At 45.1% G+C, this 16,334-nt stretch overlaps 1 protein-coding gene across 1 annotated transcript in view; it reads left to right on the forward strand.

Annotated features, from left to right (window-relative positions):
- LOC126482158 (sodium-coupled monocarboxylate transporter 1-like) overlaps positions 1–16,334 on the forward strand; it is a 101,636-nt gene that overhangs the window by 61,956 nt on the left and 23,346 nt on the right. The window contains exons 8-10 of the mRNA XM_050106134.1: positions 9,343–9,452; positions 10,727–10,910; positions 16,142–16,273. Coding sequence (XP_049962091.1) covers positions 9,343–9,452; positions 10,727–10,910; positions 16,142–16,273 — 426 coding nt within the window. The remainder of the gene's footprint in view (positions 1–9,342; positions 9,453–10,726; positions 10,911–16,141; positions 16,274–16,334) is intronic.

Here is a 16,334-nt window from a genome sequence, read left to right on the forward strand (position 1 = left end):
TCATTCTACGACACACAGTTCAGGAGACATGACATGAAACGCGGAGACGCGTGGGAAACTACCGTATCATGCGTGCCATTGTAATTTATTCCTTCTTTACTCCCAATTCTGTTCACAGCTCATTTCGCAGACAGTAGTCACATGTCACTGGATGTACCCGATCCGCAATATTCTATTATCGTACAGGACATGTCATAAATATCGGACAGTGTGAAAATGAAACTGCAGGAAGAAATTCGCTAGAGATACAGTGGGATGTGTGCAAATAGGTGTGAAATATGTTAAATATATGCGAAATATACTTGACAAGTGCATACGCAACCAAGTCCGGGGTCCGAACGTTTCTGGTACGTCTTTCATGATTTCCTTCTTCCTGAAACGACCGTGTCTCAGACAAACGTAGAAACACTGCATGCTGTGGTTGTTGTCAGCGGGCGTTAGGCGTCCTCATACTACCTCGCTGTCGGCCGCCCGCTGCAATTTGACTTTTCGTACGTAAACATCACGTCGGCAAGCTCTCGTTTTGAATACAGAACCATTGTATACAACGCTGTGTCACATCCACTACAAGGTGAGTCAGCAAGAGAAGTGAATCGCTTTCACTTTTGCCAGCATACTTAAAAAATTTAGAAAAAGTAATGTACAGGCAGCTTCTCAACCATCTGATCACAAATAACATATTATCAAGAACACAGTTTGGATTTATGAAGGGTTCTGATAACGAGAATGCTGTTTACACCTACAGTGAAAATGTACTTAATTCATTATATAAGTATTTTCTGTGATTTGTCAAAGGCATTTGATTGTGTGAACCACAACATCCTTTTAGCCCTAGAATGCATATACAGGGCCTCCGAGGCCCTTGTATGTCTTCATTTTTAAAAAAAATTCTATAATTTTTTGTTTGATTTCAAACTGCTTTCCAGTACTCTTTCACTAACACTGTGACATTCCTCCTATCAAGTCTGAACGAGATACCCTTTTAAGTTTTTTGTATAATTCAATACGTTTACCCGTACACCGTGAATGCATAAGCAGGCCTTCAGAAACCCCACACATTCATAAATGTTCTTTAGCCGATATTGTCTTCAACATTTGTTTGGGAGCAGTTATTAATTCAACAATAACTGTAGTGGTATTTCCAGCAACAGGAGTGCCAACAGCAGCAGCAGCTGTAATAGTAATAGTATAACTAAAAAATAATACACATACTTTCACTTTAATCTGTTAGAGTTAAATTAAAATCTAACACGGGGAAACTGGTTTTCGATGGAGGGTGCTGCTTTAACCGTGGAAGAGGAAGCAAGAGGCACTCTATCGAAGACTTACACCGCATTCAGAGCAAGTGGAAAAACCATCTTCCTCTAAAACACCGCGGAGTCATCGTGACAAGCGGCCATTAAAGAGTTCCTCAAAAGCCACTGCAGAATTGAATGTCGCACTCACGCCGGCCGCTGTGGACGAGCGGTTCTAGGCGCTTCAGTCTGGAACCACGCTGCTGCTACGGTCGCAGGTTCGAATCCTGCCTCGAGCATGGATGTGAGTGCTGTTCTTAGGTTAGTTAGGTGTAAGTAGTTCTAAGTCTAGGGGACTGATGACGGATGTTAAGTCCCATAGTGCTTAGAGACATTTGAACCATTTTTGTCGTACTCAAGAACCTGTCAGCGCGAAAACAACACGAAATGAACTCCATAAGCAGAGGATTGCGGGGCGAGCGGGATTAATAAAACTCACAATTGGCTCAAATGCCCGTAAAAGGAAAACATGGCGCGAAACCAGAAAACCTGTACTATGGGGCTACGGAAGAAAGCAATTTGATCGAGTGAGTCTTCATATAGTTTCCAACTTCCGGCTGAGTTTACGTCCCAAGAGTGAATGATGGCGAGGGGTTGGATGATGATTTGGGCAGCCATACCGTGGTCTTCTAAGGGCGCCATCGGTACTCTGCAAATTCGTATTTACTGCCAAGGATTATGTAACGATATTTGCTGGTCATGTTCATCCCGTGGTCCATTGTTCATTCCAGAGTGGTTATTCTGTCTTGCAAGACAACAGTCTCCTATTCACACAATTCGCATGGTCCTGTATTGTTTTTCTGGGCACGAGAGTGAATTGTCGCACCTAACCTTGCCATTAGTTACCAAATCTCACTATTATTAAACATTTGCGGTCTACTTTGGAGAGGTGGTCACGGGATTGCTATCCATCTTTTTAAGCTGAACTTGCTACAATTAACCAGCCAGTGTTTTGCGAGAAGAATGGCATACGATTCTTTTGAAAACCACCCACAAACTATATTCGTGCAATGTGAAACAACTGGAAGCTGTTTTGGATTGCCATCTGGTTTATTACACCGTATTAGGCACGGTAATCTTTTGTTTGTCCATCACCTGGATATCGTCAGCTGTGAGCGACAGGAATGAGTCTCTCTACATCAAAAAATGCGTTTTGAGTGTATATTATTGAATAAGTGTTACACTTATTACCTTGGAACTGCTTGAGTGATATAAATCGTGATCATCTTGCTACAAGTTTTTGGTTTTTTGCTTAAAATAATTTATAAAATGTTTTTTCCTTATTTTCCAAAACAGCCTGGCTATTCGCGCCATTTTCCTGACTACTTGGCCAACCTGTTCCTACAGTTAGGACGTTAAGTAAAGGAGTGAGCGCCGGCGCGGTGGCCGTGCGGTTCTAGGCACTCCAGTCAGGAGCCGCGCTGCTGCTACGGTCGCAGGTTCGAATCTTGCCTCGGGCATGGGTGTGTGTGAGGTCCTTAGGATAATTAGGTTTACGTAGTTCTAAGTTCTAGGGGACTAATGACCACAGCATTTGAGTCCTATAGTGCTCAGAGCCATTTTTAAAGGAGTGAGCAGCATATTAATACGTTCGCTGAAGCTCTAGTGTATGGATACTTATTGTTTCTTTCACCTTTTAACAGAGGAAACACTTCTACACAGACTTTTCAATATGAATCCCAACTAGAGCAGGTATTTACAATTAAGGTATGCTGAATATTATCTCACTGGTTTCTCGTTGCTACGTGATACAAAAATTTTCTGCAATTACATTGGTGTATAAAATTTGTGGCCGAATCTAACTTTCGCATGGTATGTCACTCCAGATAACATAGATCGATAAAAATTGGGCCCTACGTAGAATGAAATGCTATAATCTGTATGTATTGAACTGGAGACCTAGAAATGACGGACAGGCTTAGACCCGCCGCAGCTCTCAGTGGTTCACAACAACCCACAACCACCCACAACAGACCCCAGCAGTCCACCCACCCCACCGACGCCTCACACCGAACCTAGAGCTATTGTGTGGTTCGGCCCCCAGTGGACACCCCTCCCCCCTTCCTCACCATCGGGAACCGCATCATATGAGACGAGTGTAACCCTAAATGTTTGCGTGGTAGTATAATCATGGTGTATGGTATGTGGAAACGGTTTTTGCGCAGAAATCGCAGACACGGTGTAAATAAGGCGAAATAAGGGGAAAAAGCTCACATTCGCAAAGATAGAGGGAAAACCGCCCTAAAAATCATCCACAGGCTGACTGGCACATCGGACCTCGACAAAAACGCCGGGCGGATTCGTGCCGAGGACTGGCAAGTCTTCACGCTCGAGAGGCAGCGCGGTAGACCCACACATAGCCGGGCCGGCTGTCATAGTATATTACACGAGGTAACCGTAAGAAATAGGCAATGAGGCGAACTTTTACTCAGTCAATAATTACGCTGATGGCATCGCGATTCAAGATGTACCCAAGGACGTTACAAATGGCGCGACACGGTTCTTAATGTGTTCAATCACCGCAGATGTTGTGCAGCATGCTCCCACGCTAGGGCGTTCCACCGCTCCATCAGCGCTGCCGACAGCTGCTGGGTGGTATTTAAGTCGAGACGACGGGCAGGTCAGTCAATTCGCTTAATATCCTTTCGCTCTAAGACCTCCCTGCACACTTCGATGCGGTCGCGCATTTTCATCCGTAAAAATAGTTAGGGCCGAATGAATTCCTGAGAAGGCTTACATGGTGAAGGAGTATAGACACAAAGCTGACTAGTGAGTATACTCTGTACAATGACTTAGATCTTGATGCCCCTGGAACATTATGTATCTCCACACCACAACAGCTGGTCGGAACACACAATGCACTCCACACAATGCACTCAAATGTTGAGCTACACGTCTCGGCTCTAACTATGTTAAACTAGTCCCTTTTTGCTTACATCGTCATCCTCTCACCGATGGTAAGGAGTGAGGTCGCTTATAGGGCGACAACGGAAGTAATCGGTTCTATACAGGGTGAGCAAAATACACTCCTGGAAATTGAAATAAGAACACCGTGAATTCATTGTCCCAGGAAGGGGAAACTTTATTGACACATTCCTAGGGTCTGATACATCACATGATCACACTGACAGAACAACAGGCACATAGACACAGGCAACAGAGCATGCACAATGTCGGCACTAGTACAGTGTATATCCACCTTTCGCAGCAATGCAGTCTGCTATTCTCCCATGGAGACGATCGTAGAGATGCTGGATGTAGTCCTGTGGAACGGCTTGCCATGCCATTTCCACCTGGCGCCTCAGTTGGACCAGCGTTCGTGCTGGACGTGCAGACCGCTTGAGACGACGCTTCATCCAGTCCCAAACATGCTCAATGGGGGACAGATCCGGAGATCTTGCTGGCCAGGGTAGTTGACTTACACCTTCTAGAGCACGTTGGGTGGCACGGGATACATGCGGACGTGCATTGTCCTGTTGGAACAGCAAGTTCCCTTGCCGGTCTAGGAATGGTAGAACGATGGGTTCGATGACGGTTTGGATATACCGTGCACTATTCAGTGTCCCCTCGACGATCACCAGTGGTGTACGGCCAGTGTAGGAGATCGCTCCCCACACCATGATGACGGGTGTTGGCCCTGTGTGCCTCGGTCGTATGCAGTCCTGATTGTGGCGCTCACCTGCACGGCGCCAAACACGCATACGACCATCACTGGCACCAAGGCAGAAGCGACTCTCATCGCTGAAGACGACACGTCTCCATTCGTCCCTCCATTCACGCCTGTCGCGACACCACTGGAGGCGGGCTGCACGATGTTGGGGCGTGAGCGGAAGACGGCCTAACGGTGTGCGGGATCGTAGCCCAGCTTCATGGAGACGGTTGCGAATGGTCCTCGCCGATACCCCAGGAGCAACAGTGTCCCTAATTTGCTGGGAAGTGGCGGTGCGGTCCCCTACGACAGTGCGTAGGATCCTACGGTCTTGGCGTGCATCCGTGCGTCGCTGCGGTCCGGTGCCAGGTCGACGGGCACGTGCACCTTCCGCCGACCACTGGCGACAACATCGATGTACTGTGGAGACCTCACGCCCCCCGTGTTGAGCAATTCGGCGGTACGTCCACCCGGCCTCCCGCATGCCCACTATACGCCCTCGCCCAAAGTCCGTCAACTGCACATACGGTTCACGTCCACGCTGTCGCGGCATGCTACCAGTGTTAAAGACTGCGATGGAGCTCCGTATGCCACGGCAAACTGGCTGACACTGACGGCGGCGGTGCACAAATGCTGCGCAGCTAGAGCCATTCGACGGCCAACACCGCGGTTCCTGGTGTGTCCGCTGTGCCGTGCGTGTGATCATTGCTTGTACAGACCTCTCGCAGTGTCCGGAGCAAGTATGGTGGGTCTGACACACCGGTGTCAATGTGTTCTTTTTTCCATTTCCAGGAGTGTACATTGAAATTACAAGTCATGGGATACATCCTTATATTGTCTCGGCCCTACTTCCCCCGGACTAGTGCGGCAGCTCGATGAGGAATGGACACAACGATTCGGACATCCCCTGTAGGAATATTGACCCATTCTACAGCTATAGCCATTCATAATTGCCAGTGCAGGATTGTGTGCAGCTCTCGATTATGTCCCATAAGTGTTCGATGGGATTCATGTCTAGCGATCAGGGAGGCCAAATCGTTTCTATGTTCTTCAAGCCAATCTCGAACAACTGTGGCCGAGTGTCATGACACGTTGTCATCCATGGAAATTTCACAGTTGTTTGGGAACATGAAATCTATGTTTGGCTACAGATGGTCCAGAGTACACGTTAATAACTGTTTCCAGCCAATGATAGAGTCAGCTAGGTAAAAGGAGCCATTCTATTCCACGTAAAGAGACACCATTATTGAGCCACCACCAGCTTGCACAGTTTGTTGTTAAGTTCTCCACCACACCTAAAACCCATCATCAGCTCATGTTAACTGAAATGCGGACTGATCTCACCAGGCCACGGTTTTACAATCATCTAGGTCCAACTGGCGCCACAAGCACAAGAGAGGCGTTGCAGGTGACGTCATGCTGTTAGCAAAGGAACTTGGGTCGGTTGTCTGCTGATATAGCCCAGTAACGCCATGTTTCGCCACGCTTTGCTAAAGGATACGTTCTTCGTACGTCCCATATTGACTTCTGCGGTTATTTCACGCAGTGTTGCTTGTCTGTTAGCACTGACAATCCACGCAAACGGAGCTGCTCTGTCGTTAATGGAAGGACGTCGGTCAATGCGCTGTTCATCGTAAGAGGTAATGCCAGAAATTTAGTATAGTCGGCATACTCTTGGCACTCTGGGTCTCGGAATACTGAATTCCCTAACGATTTCCGAAACTGAATTTCCAGTTCGTCCAGTTTCAACTACCATTCCACGTTGAAAGTCTTAAATCCAGTCGTGTTGCCACAATCGCGTCGGAAACCTTTTCACGCGAGGTGCTTGTATATAAATGACGGCTACGCCAACGCACTGCTCTTTTATACCATGTGTGCACGACACTGTGATCAGCTGTACATGAGCATAACGCTGTCCCACATCTTTTGTCAGCTCACTGTGGAAGTGGCTCGGAAAAGAAATCATTCTTCTCAAGATAGGGAATCCATTGTACGTCATCGGCAAGCATAATATGCACTTGTGGCCATTAAAATTGCTACACCACGAAGATGACGTGCTACAGCCGCGAAAGCTAATGGACAGGAAGAACATGCATGATATGCGAATGATAAGCTTTTCAGAGCATTCACACAAGGTTGGCGCCGGTGTCGACCTACAATGCGGTGACATGAGGAAAGTTTCCAACCGATTTCTCATACACAAACAGCAGTTGACCTGCGTTGCCTGGTGAAACGTTGTTGTGATGCCTCGTGTAAGGAGGAGAAATGGGTACCATCAAGTTTCTGACTGATAAAGGTCGGATTGTAGCCTATCGCGATTGCGGTTTATCGTATCGCGACATTGCTGATCGCGTTGGTCGAGATCCAGTGACTGTTAGCAGAACATGGAATCGGTGGGTTCAGGAGGGTAATACGGAACGCCGTGCTGGATCCCAACGGCCTCGTATCACTAGGAGCCGAGATGACAGGCATCTTATCCGCATGGCCGTAACGGATCGTGAATCCACGTCTCGTTCCCTGAGTCAAGAAATGGGGACGTTTGCAGGAGAAATATCTGCACTAACAGTTCGACGACATTTGCAGCAGCATGGACTATCGGAGACCATGGCTGCGGTTACACTTGACGCTGCATCACAGACAGGAGCGCCTGCGATGGTGTACTCAACGATGAACCTGTGTGCACGAATGGCAAAACCTTAGTTTTTCGGATGAATCGAGGTTCTGTTTACAGCATGATGGTCGCATCCGTGTTTGGCGACATCGTGGTGAATGCACATTGGAAGCGTGTATTCGTCATCGCCATACTGGCGTATCACCCGCGCGTGATGGTAGGGGTGTCAATGGTTACACGTCTCAGTCACCTCTAGTTCGCACTGACGGCACTTTGAACAGTGGTCACAACATTTCAGATGTGTTACGACCCGTGGCTCTACCCTTCATTCGATCCCTATGAAACCCTACATTTCAGCAATATAACGCACGACCCCCCATGTTGCAGGTGCTGTACGGGCCTTTCTGGATACAGAAAATGTTCGACTGCTGCCCTGGCCAGCACATTCTCCAGATCTCTCACCAATTGAAAACGTCTGACCAATGGTGGCCGAGCAACTGGCTCGTCACAATACGCCAGTCACTACTCTTCATGAACAGTGGTATCGTGTTGAAGCTGCATGGGCAGCTGTACCTGTACACGCCATCCAAGCTCTGTTTGACTCAATGTCCAGGCGTATCAGGTCCGTTATTACGGCCAGGGGTGGTTGTACTGGGTACTGAATTGTCACGATCTATGCAGCCAAATTGCATGAAATTTTAATCACATGTCAGTTCTAGTATAATATACAGGGTGTTACAAAAAGGTACGGCCAAACTTTCAGGAAACATTCCTCACATACAAAGAAAGAAAGTATGTTATGTGGACATGTGTCCGGAAACGCTTACTTTCCATGTTAGAGCTCATTTTATTACTTCTCTTCAAATCACATTAACAGAACGTACCAGCGTGACCTCAAACACTTTGTTACAGGAAATGTTCAACATGTCCTCCGTTAGCGACATTACATGCATCCACCCTCCGTCGCATGGAATCCCTGATGCGCTGATGCAGCCCTGGAGAATGGCGTATTGTATCACAGCCGTGCACAGTACCAGCACGAAGAGTCTCTACATTTGGTACCGGGGTTGCGTACACAAGAGCTTTCAAAGTGGAGGCCATTGAATTGGTCCGCCTCTACTAATCCATCGGTCACCGAATCTGTTGTTGAGAAGCGTATGAACACTTCGACAGAAATGTGCTGGAGCTCCATCGAGCATGAACCACATGTTGTGTCGTACGTGTAAAGGCACATGTTCTAGCAGCACAGGTAGATTATCCCATATGAAATCATGGCGGTGAATCGAGGAAGTACAGTACATACTGACGAAACTAAAATGAGCCCTAACATGGAAATTAAGCGTTTCCGGACACATGTCCACATAACACCTTTTCTTTATTTGTGTGTGAGGAATGTTTCCTGAATGTTTGGCCATAGCTTTTTGCAACACCCTGTATATGTCCAATGAATACCCGTTTATCATCTGCCTTCTTCTTGGCGTAGCAATTTTAATAGTCAGTAGTGTATGTTGTTAGCTGGACTGCCCACCTAAAGGTGCATGAAGTATTTCCCGGGTCATGTCAGTTTTGTCCACACTGCACTGACAAGCTACAAAATGGATGTCCAAAATCCAACTGCTGTGAGTGAAATAAAAATATCCGTTTTTTTACTTATTCCTGATAAATGTGCCATAGATGTGTCGCAGTTTATTGCATATCTTGTTGCTGAAAGAATTTATTAATATAGTGAGCTGAAATACGTCTGCGATGTGATGTTTACAATGTCTTCGGCTGCCACGGCGGTGCAGGAGGTGTCTCGTCCCGACCAGCTGCTGCCCTTCTACGTGATGCGGGTGGCCGGCCACGTCCCCGGACTGCCGGGCCTCTTCGTCGCCGGCATATTCGGCGCTGCCCTCAGGTGCGTACAGGCTCTGCAGCAGGGGAGTCTTGGAGAACACGTACGATCGACCTCGGTGTTGCTTATGGTCGATGAATACCAGCATGCAGTACTGACGGCGCAGTTATAGTCCAGATTTCACTACAACTGAGACCTTGCCGTTCATGCTAAGAGCCAAACCGACAATGGGACAAAATAACTTCAACAAGCAATAGTACGACAGTATGACAAAGAATATCTCTTTCCAAATGATCCGCAATTAAACTATGTTTTAGGATGTGACCACCTAGATGCATAATTTCATTCTGGACTTCTTTAACCGAAGAAGGGAACTGGAACCGTTGCCAGTTTAATTCGACACATTTCATTTGACATAGATTAATCAAGTTGAGTAAAAAATTATCACTTGTGCCCGTTTATCAGCTGCGAGACTGCGTTCCATATTGAACCGGAAACAATAGTGTCACAAACTGTCGTACCTACTGGTTCTAAGATACTGTCATGATTACACATCTTTGCAATGTATTCATGGGAGTGTAAACACTTCATTTAACTGTAGGAGAAATTGGAACGTATCTTCCGAAACATGTAGTGTGAGGAATAAGTAAATTCAATAGAGTTTGTCGATTTTATTACTGTACACTTGTTACTACAGTCATCACCATTGTATCTATGGAGATGTACACGTCTCCAAGGAAAATTTAATTGCGTTGAACCACTGTGATGAAGAAGTGCTCATGTTTACTGGACTTTTTTTTCCAGGTTTGGTCTATACTCCCACCTCTGAAAGTTGCCTGCCATATAATCTTAACAGCAGCATCGATACTTGTACTCCACTGTCAGACATCAGAAAGTTTTTCGGTCATATATTTCGGATAGCTTGTTTCCGGACTAGGATCCCTACCTCAAACTGACATATTAAGCTTTGTTTCACTATTCCTGAAAGTTTGTAACATCACGAAATCATCCTGAACTTACTACATTAATATCAGTGTTCAGATGTGAAAATTTGCTTGGTGTTTGAGTATATTTATTCTGTACCACTAATAATTCGTCTTACACATCTTAGCAATGCCGGCCGCAGTGGCCGAGAGGTTCTAGGCGCTACAGTCTGGAACCGCGCGATCGCTACGGTCGCAGGTTCGAATCCTGCCTCGGGCTTGGATGTGTGTGATGTCCTTAGGTTAGTTAGGTTTAAGTAGTTCTAAGTTCTAGGGGACTAATGACCTCAGACGTTAAGTCCCATAGTGCTCAGAGCCATTTGAACTATCTTAGCAATGAGCGCTTGATTTCAGTTCCATGTCTGGAACTCTCAACGCTCTTTCTGGTACTATCTACGAGGACTTCCTGCTGCCCCTGATGCCCAAACGGAAGACATATCTGCTGGTGAACTTAATAATGCAGGCCATCGTGCTGGTTGTGCGCATCATCACCGTAGGAATGGTCTACATTGTCGAGAGGCTGGGAACAATTCTGGAGGTAAGCATCCATCTCTAAGTCAGCGTATACGCAAGAGTTCTGAAGGACTCCGGACGTTTGTTGTAGGGTACTAACGGCAACAATCGGACAATACGAGAAATGAGATTAAAATTAGTTACCAAGTTAAAACGATAATTCTGATACCAAATACCTTTCAGCAGAAAAAAATCTGAAAGGTTTATGTAATCAACTGGATCTTTAGTCTGATACAGTCTTTGAGCTTCTGTTCGTTTCATCCTCTAACAAATTTTATGTAAACAGACTAAAGTGGCAATTGAAAATTCATGTAAGTACCTACACGTGGGATTCAGGCTGGATCCGTCATTTATGTTCAATGGTGAGGAGCTATTCCAGAACATGTAGAGGTTCGGTAGTTCTGTTCGTGTGTGAAGGGGAAATTAGAGTACACTGAGGCGGCAGTGAGAATATGGATAGAGGAGGGAAGCGTGCAAGTGTAGTCTCTGCAGTTGTGCGAACCACTTTGACAACGTGGCTTAGAGGCTAGCGCCCCTGTCTAGTAAGCTGGTTCGATTCCCGGTCTTCGTACAAATTTTCACTCGCTGCTTCAGTCTGTATACGTAAAATCGTATCTTTACGAAATGAGGAGGTACCGTCGTTTCATTTTTCTAACAAATTTATTCTGGTAGTGTATGCTTTTTTAATAGAGTATACTTTTACAGTACATTCGGTACTTTTTACCTGAAAGCTACTGTACAATATTATTCTTCACACTAGCCCTCTCCATATTTTTCACCTCGGTGTGAAATATTAATCGCAGACATTTTCAAGAGTGTAGTAGACATACCTGTGATAAACAGGAAAAAAACTGGTGAACGCAGCTTTATAATGAGTTTGGCGAATTGAAGCTTGCATTAGGGAACGCAAAGCATTTTCTTTCCTGATTATGTAAGATGCCACAATCATTCAAAATGTAGAATAATTTCACTCCATACAAAAGTGTCCACATCAGTAGTTAGATTTTAAAAACATCCTTGTTTACTAAGTTTATTAGCTCAAGTAAATAATTTTTACATTTTTGTATTCTATTTGTTTTAAATCAGTTGTTTGTAAATATACTTGCTTGAAAAACTTCATACGATGAATTGATAATAATGTTGTCATATTTTTCATAACATTCAGTTGTTGTTTCAGTTCAGATAACGTATTCACTCTCCAGTGAAAGTATACATTTAAATTATTTCTAAATTTGCGTCTCTGATAGCCCTAAGAATATTCAATTATATGTGAACGATGGTGTAAGCGCAGATTCAATACAGGCTCAAATGTAGTGGTTCAATTTGTGCACTTGAAATTGTGAACGCAATGGTGCTTTCCATCTTGTCAGTAGCACATTTTATCACGAAAAATAATACAAATTATGATCACACTAAATAGGTAAATTTTCGCGTAAAGATTTCTCTCTTACAAAACATCAGAACATCTTATTAAAATTCATGGTTTCTCATCTTGAGAACTTCTCAGTTCATTTCTTCATGTATATCAGAACCGCCGGAGCAGTAACAGCCACCTAGTATTTCAGTTACGTCAGAACACGTGTTTGAAATAGAACTTCAGAAACATCTGACGCAAGAATGTAGCCACAGGACGGTTTGCATCAAGTGAAGTGCAGGACAGATTGGATGTAGTATGTGACGTGCATTTTTTTTGTAAAAAATGTAATTCTACCAATTAAATGTAGTGCAATGTTAAATTCAGAATTCCTGAAAATCAGTGAAGAGGCAGCATCTACGAAAGACTGATATATCTTCAATATGAGTACAGTTCCTGTTCTAAATGTAACGTTTAAAGTTGGGTCTTTTATTAATATTATTCATTACTGCAATTGACAGGACCTAAAGTGATGAAAATGTCTGTCATTATTGTAATTGTAAAATAAAACGTGAAAACGAACATAATTTAATATTAAAATATTGTGCAGATTTTCACTGTTGAAATCAATTGTTCATTAGGCTAGGAGCTATAGAAAATGTCAATGAATTTAACAAGATATACAAGATTAATTTGTGTTTATAGTCATTTAATTCTTTCAGTATGGGATAATCAAACATTACTTGTTCCATTTGAACATTGGTTTGAAGCCCATCCAAGGTATTTCATTGGTTGTTTCCCTGATTTTTAGCTCTGCGTTGCCAACCCGATGCAGCCGACAAACATTAGTTAAGGAAACATTTTCTTACATCTGTTCATGTATCAAAAAGTTGCTATAATACGAAATAAATAATTCGATAGATAATTTTAGTTAAATGTTCCTGGAGAACTATGTTATGATAAAATTTACGGAATGTTTGAACTGATAAAATCGAGTAAATCGTCTATACAGATAAATGACATGAAATTTCTTATAAATGTTCTGAAGTGTTAGAGATCATCCGTCCAGCAGAGCACTTTCTGAGGCAAATTCCTTACCCTCACATCTGTTTCTCTTGAAATAATCATAGCTCAGTAGCACAATTTTCCCCTGATTAAATCGTATGAAATGGGTGTGGAATGCATTGAGGTGCCATATTGCAGCATGTCCACATGCAACAAAGACCCTCCATCAGCTGTCAGCCTCGCTGGTGGAAGAATGGAAAGCCCTACCACAAGAACATACCAATCTTATGTACAGCATGGAAGCACATTTTAGAGCATACATCGCCGTCCGTAGTGGTCACACTCTTAACCAAGAAATGAAAACATATATTTGTTTCAGTTACTTCTGAGCTACGCTGCAGCAGCTCGTTCAACGTGTGATCCAAGTTTCGTTGAGTTACGTCACTCGGAAGTGACATGTCACATGTGAAAGTTACTTGCACCTGCAAATTTTGCTGATGATGGATGACTTATCCAAGAGATGATGTTTGGTTGGTCAACTGCGCGGTTATTAGCCTCCGTACAAATACCAAACCGTTGCTCAGTCCAATCTCGCCACTTGCATAGATGGTGATGAAATGATGAGGACAACAGACACCCAGGCATCTAGAGGCAGGTGAAAATCCCTGACCTCGCCGGGAATCAAACCTGGGACCCCGTGCTCGGGAACCGAGAACGCGACCGCGAGACCATGAGCTGCGGGCATTATCCGCGAGACAGAGCTTAACAAGTCAATAACGTGTTCGTCCACTTCTGGCCCTTATTCGGCTTGGCACTGACAGGGGTGTCGGATGTCCTCTTGAGGGAAATCGTGCTAAATTCTGTCCAATTGGTGCGCTAGATTGCCAAAATCCCGAGATCATTGGAGGGCGCTGTCGTTTATGCTCCAGCACGAAGCTAAGCGGTAGAAACGCTCGCCATGTGCAGGTGGGCACTGATTTGCTGAAATGCAAACCCAATATGCTTCCAGAATGAGATTTTCACCCTGCAGCGGAGTGTGCGCTGATATGAAACTTCCTGGGAGATTAAAACTGTGTGCCGGACCGAGACTCGAAATCGGGATCTTTGCCTTTCGCGGGCAAGTGCTCTACCAACTGAGCTACCCAAGCACGACTCACGCCCCGTCCTCACAGCTTTACTTCTGCCAGTACCTCGTCTCCTACCTTCCAAACTTTGCAGAAGCTCTCTTGCGAATCATGAAGAACTAGCATTCCTGAAAGAAAGGATATTGCGGAGACATGGCTTAGCCACAGCCTGGGGGATGTTTCCAGAATGAGACTTTCGCCCTGCAGCGGAGTTTCGCAGGAGAGCTTCTGCAAAGTTTGGAAGGTAGGAGACGAGGTACTGGAAGAAGTAATGCTGTGAGGACGGGGCGTGAGTCGTGCTTGTGTAGCCCAGTTGGTAGAGCACTTGCCCGCGAAAGGGAAAGATCCCGAGTTCGAGTCTCGGTCCAGCACACAGTTTTAATCTGCCAGGAAGTTCCAAGCCCAATATGGCTTGCCATGAAGGGCAACAAATCGGATCGTAAAATATTGTTGACATACCGCTGTGCTTGAAGCGTGCCGCGAATGACAACTTAAGGGGTCAATCAATGAAATGAAAAGGCACTCCAGAGCATCATTCGAGGTTCTCAGGCCACATGATGGGCGACAGTTAGCTTTGTATCCCACTGCTGTCCGGCGCATTTCCAGAAACAACTGGTCACCGGGACGTGAAATGTGTCTCATCACTCCAGTCAGTAAGGTTCCAGGCAGAATGTGCCGACACCACTGCACATGAGCTTGTCAGCGTACAGAGGTCAATGGCAGCCACCGCATGAAGCGCCGTGAGCTCAGCCCCCTTTCTGTGAGCCACCTACTTACGGTCCTTGTGGTTAACTGCAGTACCGGTAGCACGTCGTGTCGATGATAATGAGGAATCCGTGGTTCCTGAGTGCCTCTCTGATGATTGCCTGGTCCTTATGTATCGTCATTCGTCTAGATCGACCGCTTCCTCTCTTGTGCAAACTGTGTTCGGCCATGGCTCAAAAACTCCTGCCATCATCGTCGAATAGTAGCATACCTACTATTCAAATGTGGAGCGATTCGCCGATTACTCCAACCAGCTTTCTTGAGCTCAACAGCACGTCCTCTCTCGAATGATGAAATCTGCGTACATTGTCCACGCACCTGTCTCGGAGGCATAGTTACTGTCCAACTGAGTATACGAATGATATTTGCGAAGACGGTGTCCTGGTATCGACATGTCCCCTGTTAACCATTATTGCCGACTGCTTGGTGAAATTGTAGTGCAGCGTCACACATTCGTACATCGGCCACCAAAATTTGCTATTTTACATCTCCCGTCGATACCAAGAGAATTTTGAATACCCGCCAATTAAGAAAGTACATTATTAGGAACTTCTTCCACAGTGTATCTATCCTTACTCGAAAATCGGAAATTCCTGTTAGCTACTCGCCAGATGGGACTGTTGATTGTAGAGCTGTGTGACAAGAGGTAGTTAATTGCAAACACGTCTCTGTTGTTACAGTAGGCAACTATTTTCTTTGTAAAATACCGATTTATTGAAGTAAATATAAAGCTACCACGCTACCAGCAGGAGAGCAATACTCAAGTATTTGATAAAACTGACGTATAGCAGGCCTTATTTTCTTCTTTTTTTTTTTTTTCAAAATAGGGGCGCTCGAGCCAATTTACTTCGTTCCGTTCAGCAAGGGTTAGCGCAAGCAACATTAAATAATGGAATGAAAATGTATCAATACAATTTACAAATTGACAAGAAACGAGCACGATCGAAATTGCAAACATAAAGTTCTACGAGGTGTTTTTTAGCTGTTTAAAACATGCCTCCAGTGCAGGGACTCGAGACTTTAGCTTTGCCTTGTCCTGGCAGTGCTCCACTAGCTGAACTATCCCAGCTGGGCCCAGAGCCTTCAGAGTGCCAGGAGCGAACTCCCACACGGCCGTCAGTCGGCCGCGCCAGGCTACCAGTGTGTGCGCTGCCGCCGTTACTCCGCTAACTGCCTATTACAGCTAATCTTGTGACAACAG

Source organism: Schistocerca serialis, chromosome 5, assembly GCF_023864345.2.
Source record: "Schistocerca serialis cubense isolate TAMUIC-IGC-003099 chromosome 5, iqSchSeri2.2, whole genome shotgun sequence".
NCBI lineage: Eukaryota > Metazoa > Arthropoda > Insecta > Orthoptera > Acrididae > Schistocerca > Schistocerca serialis.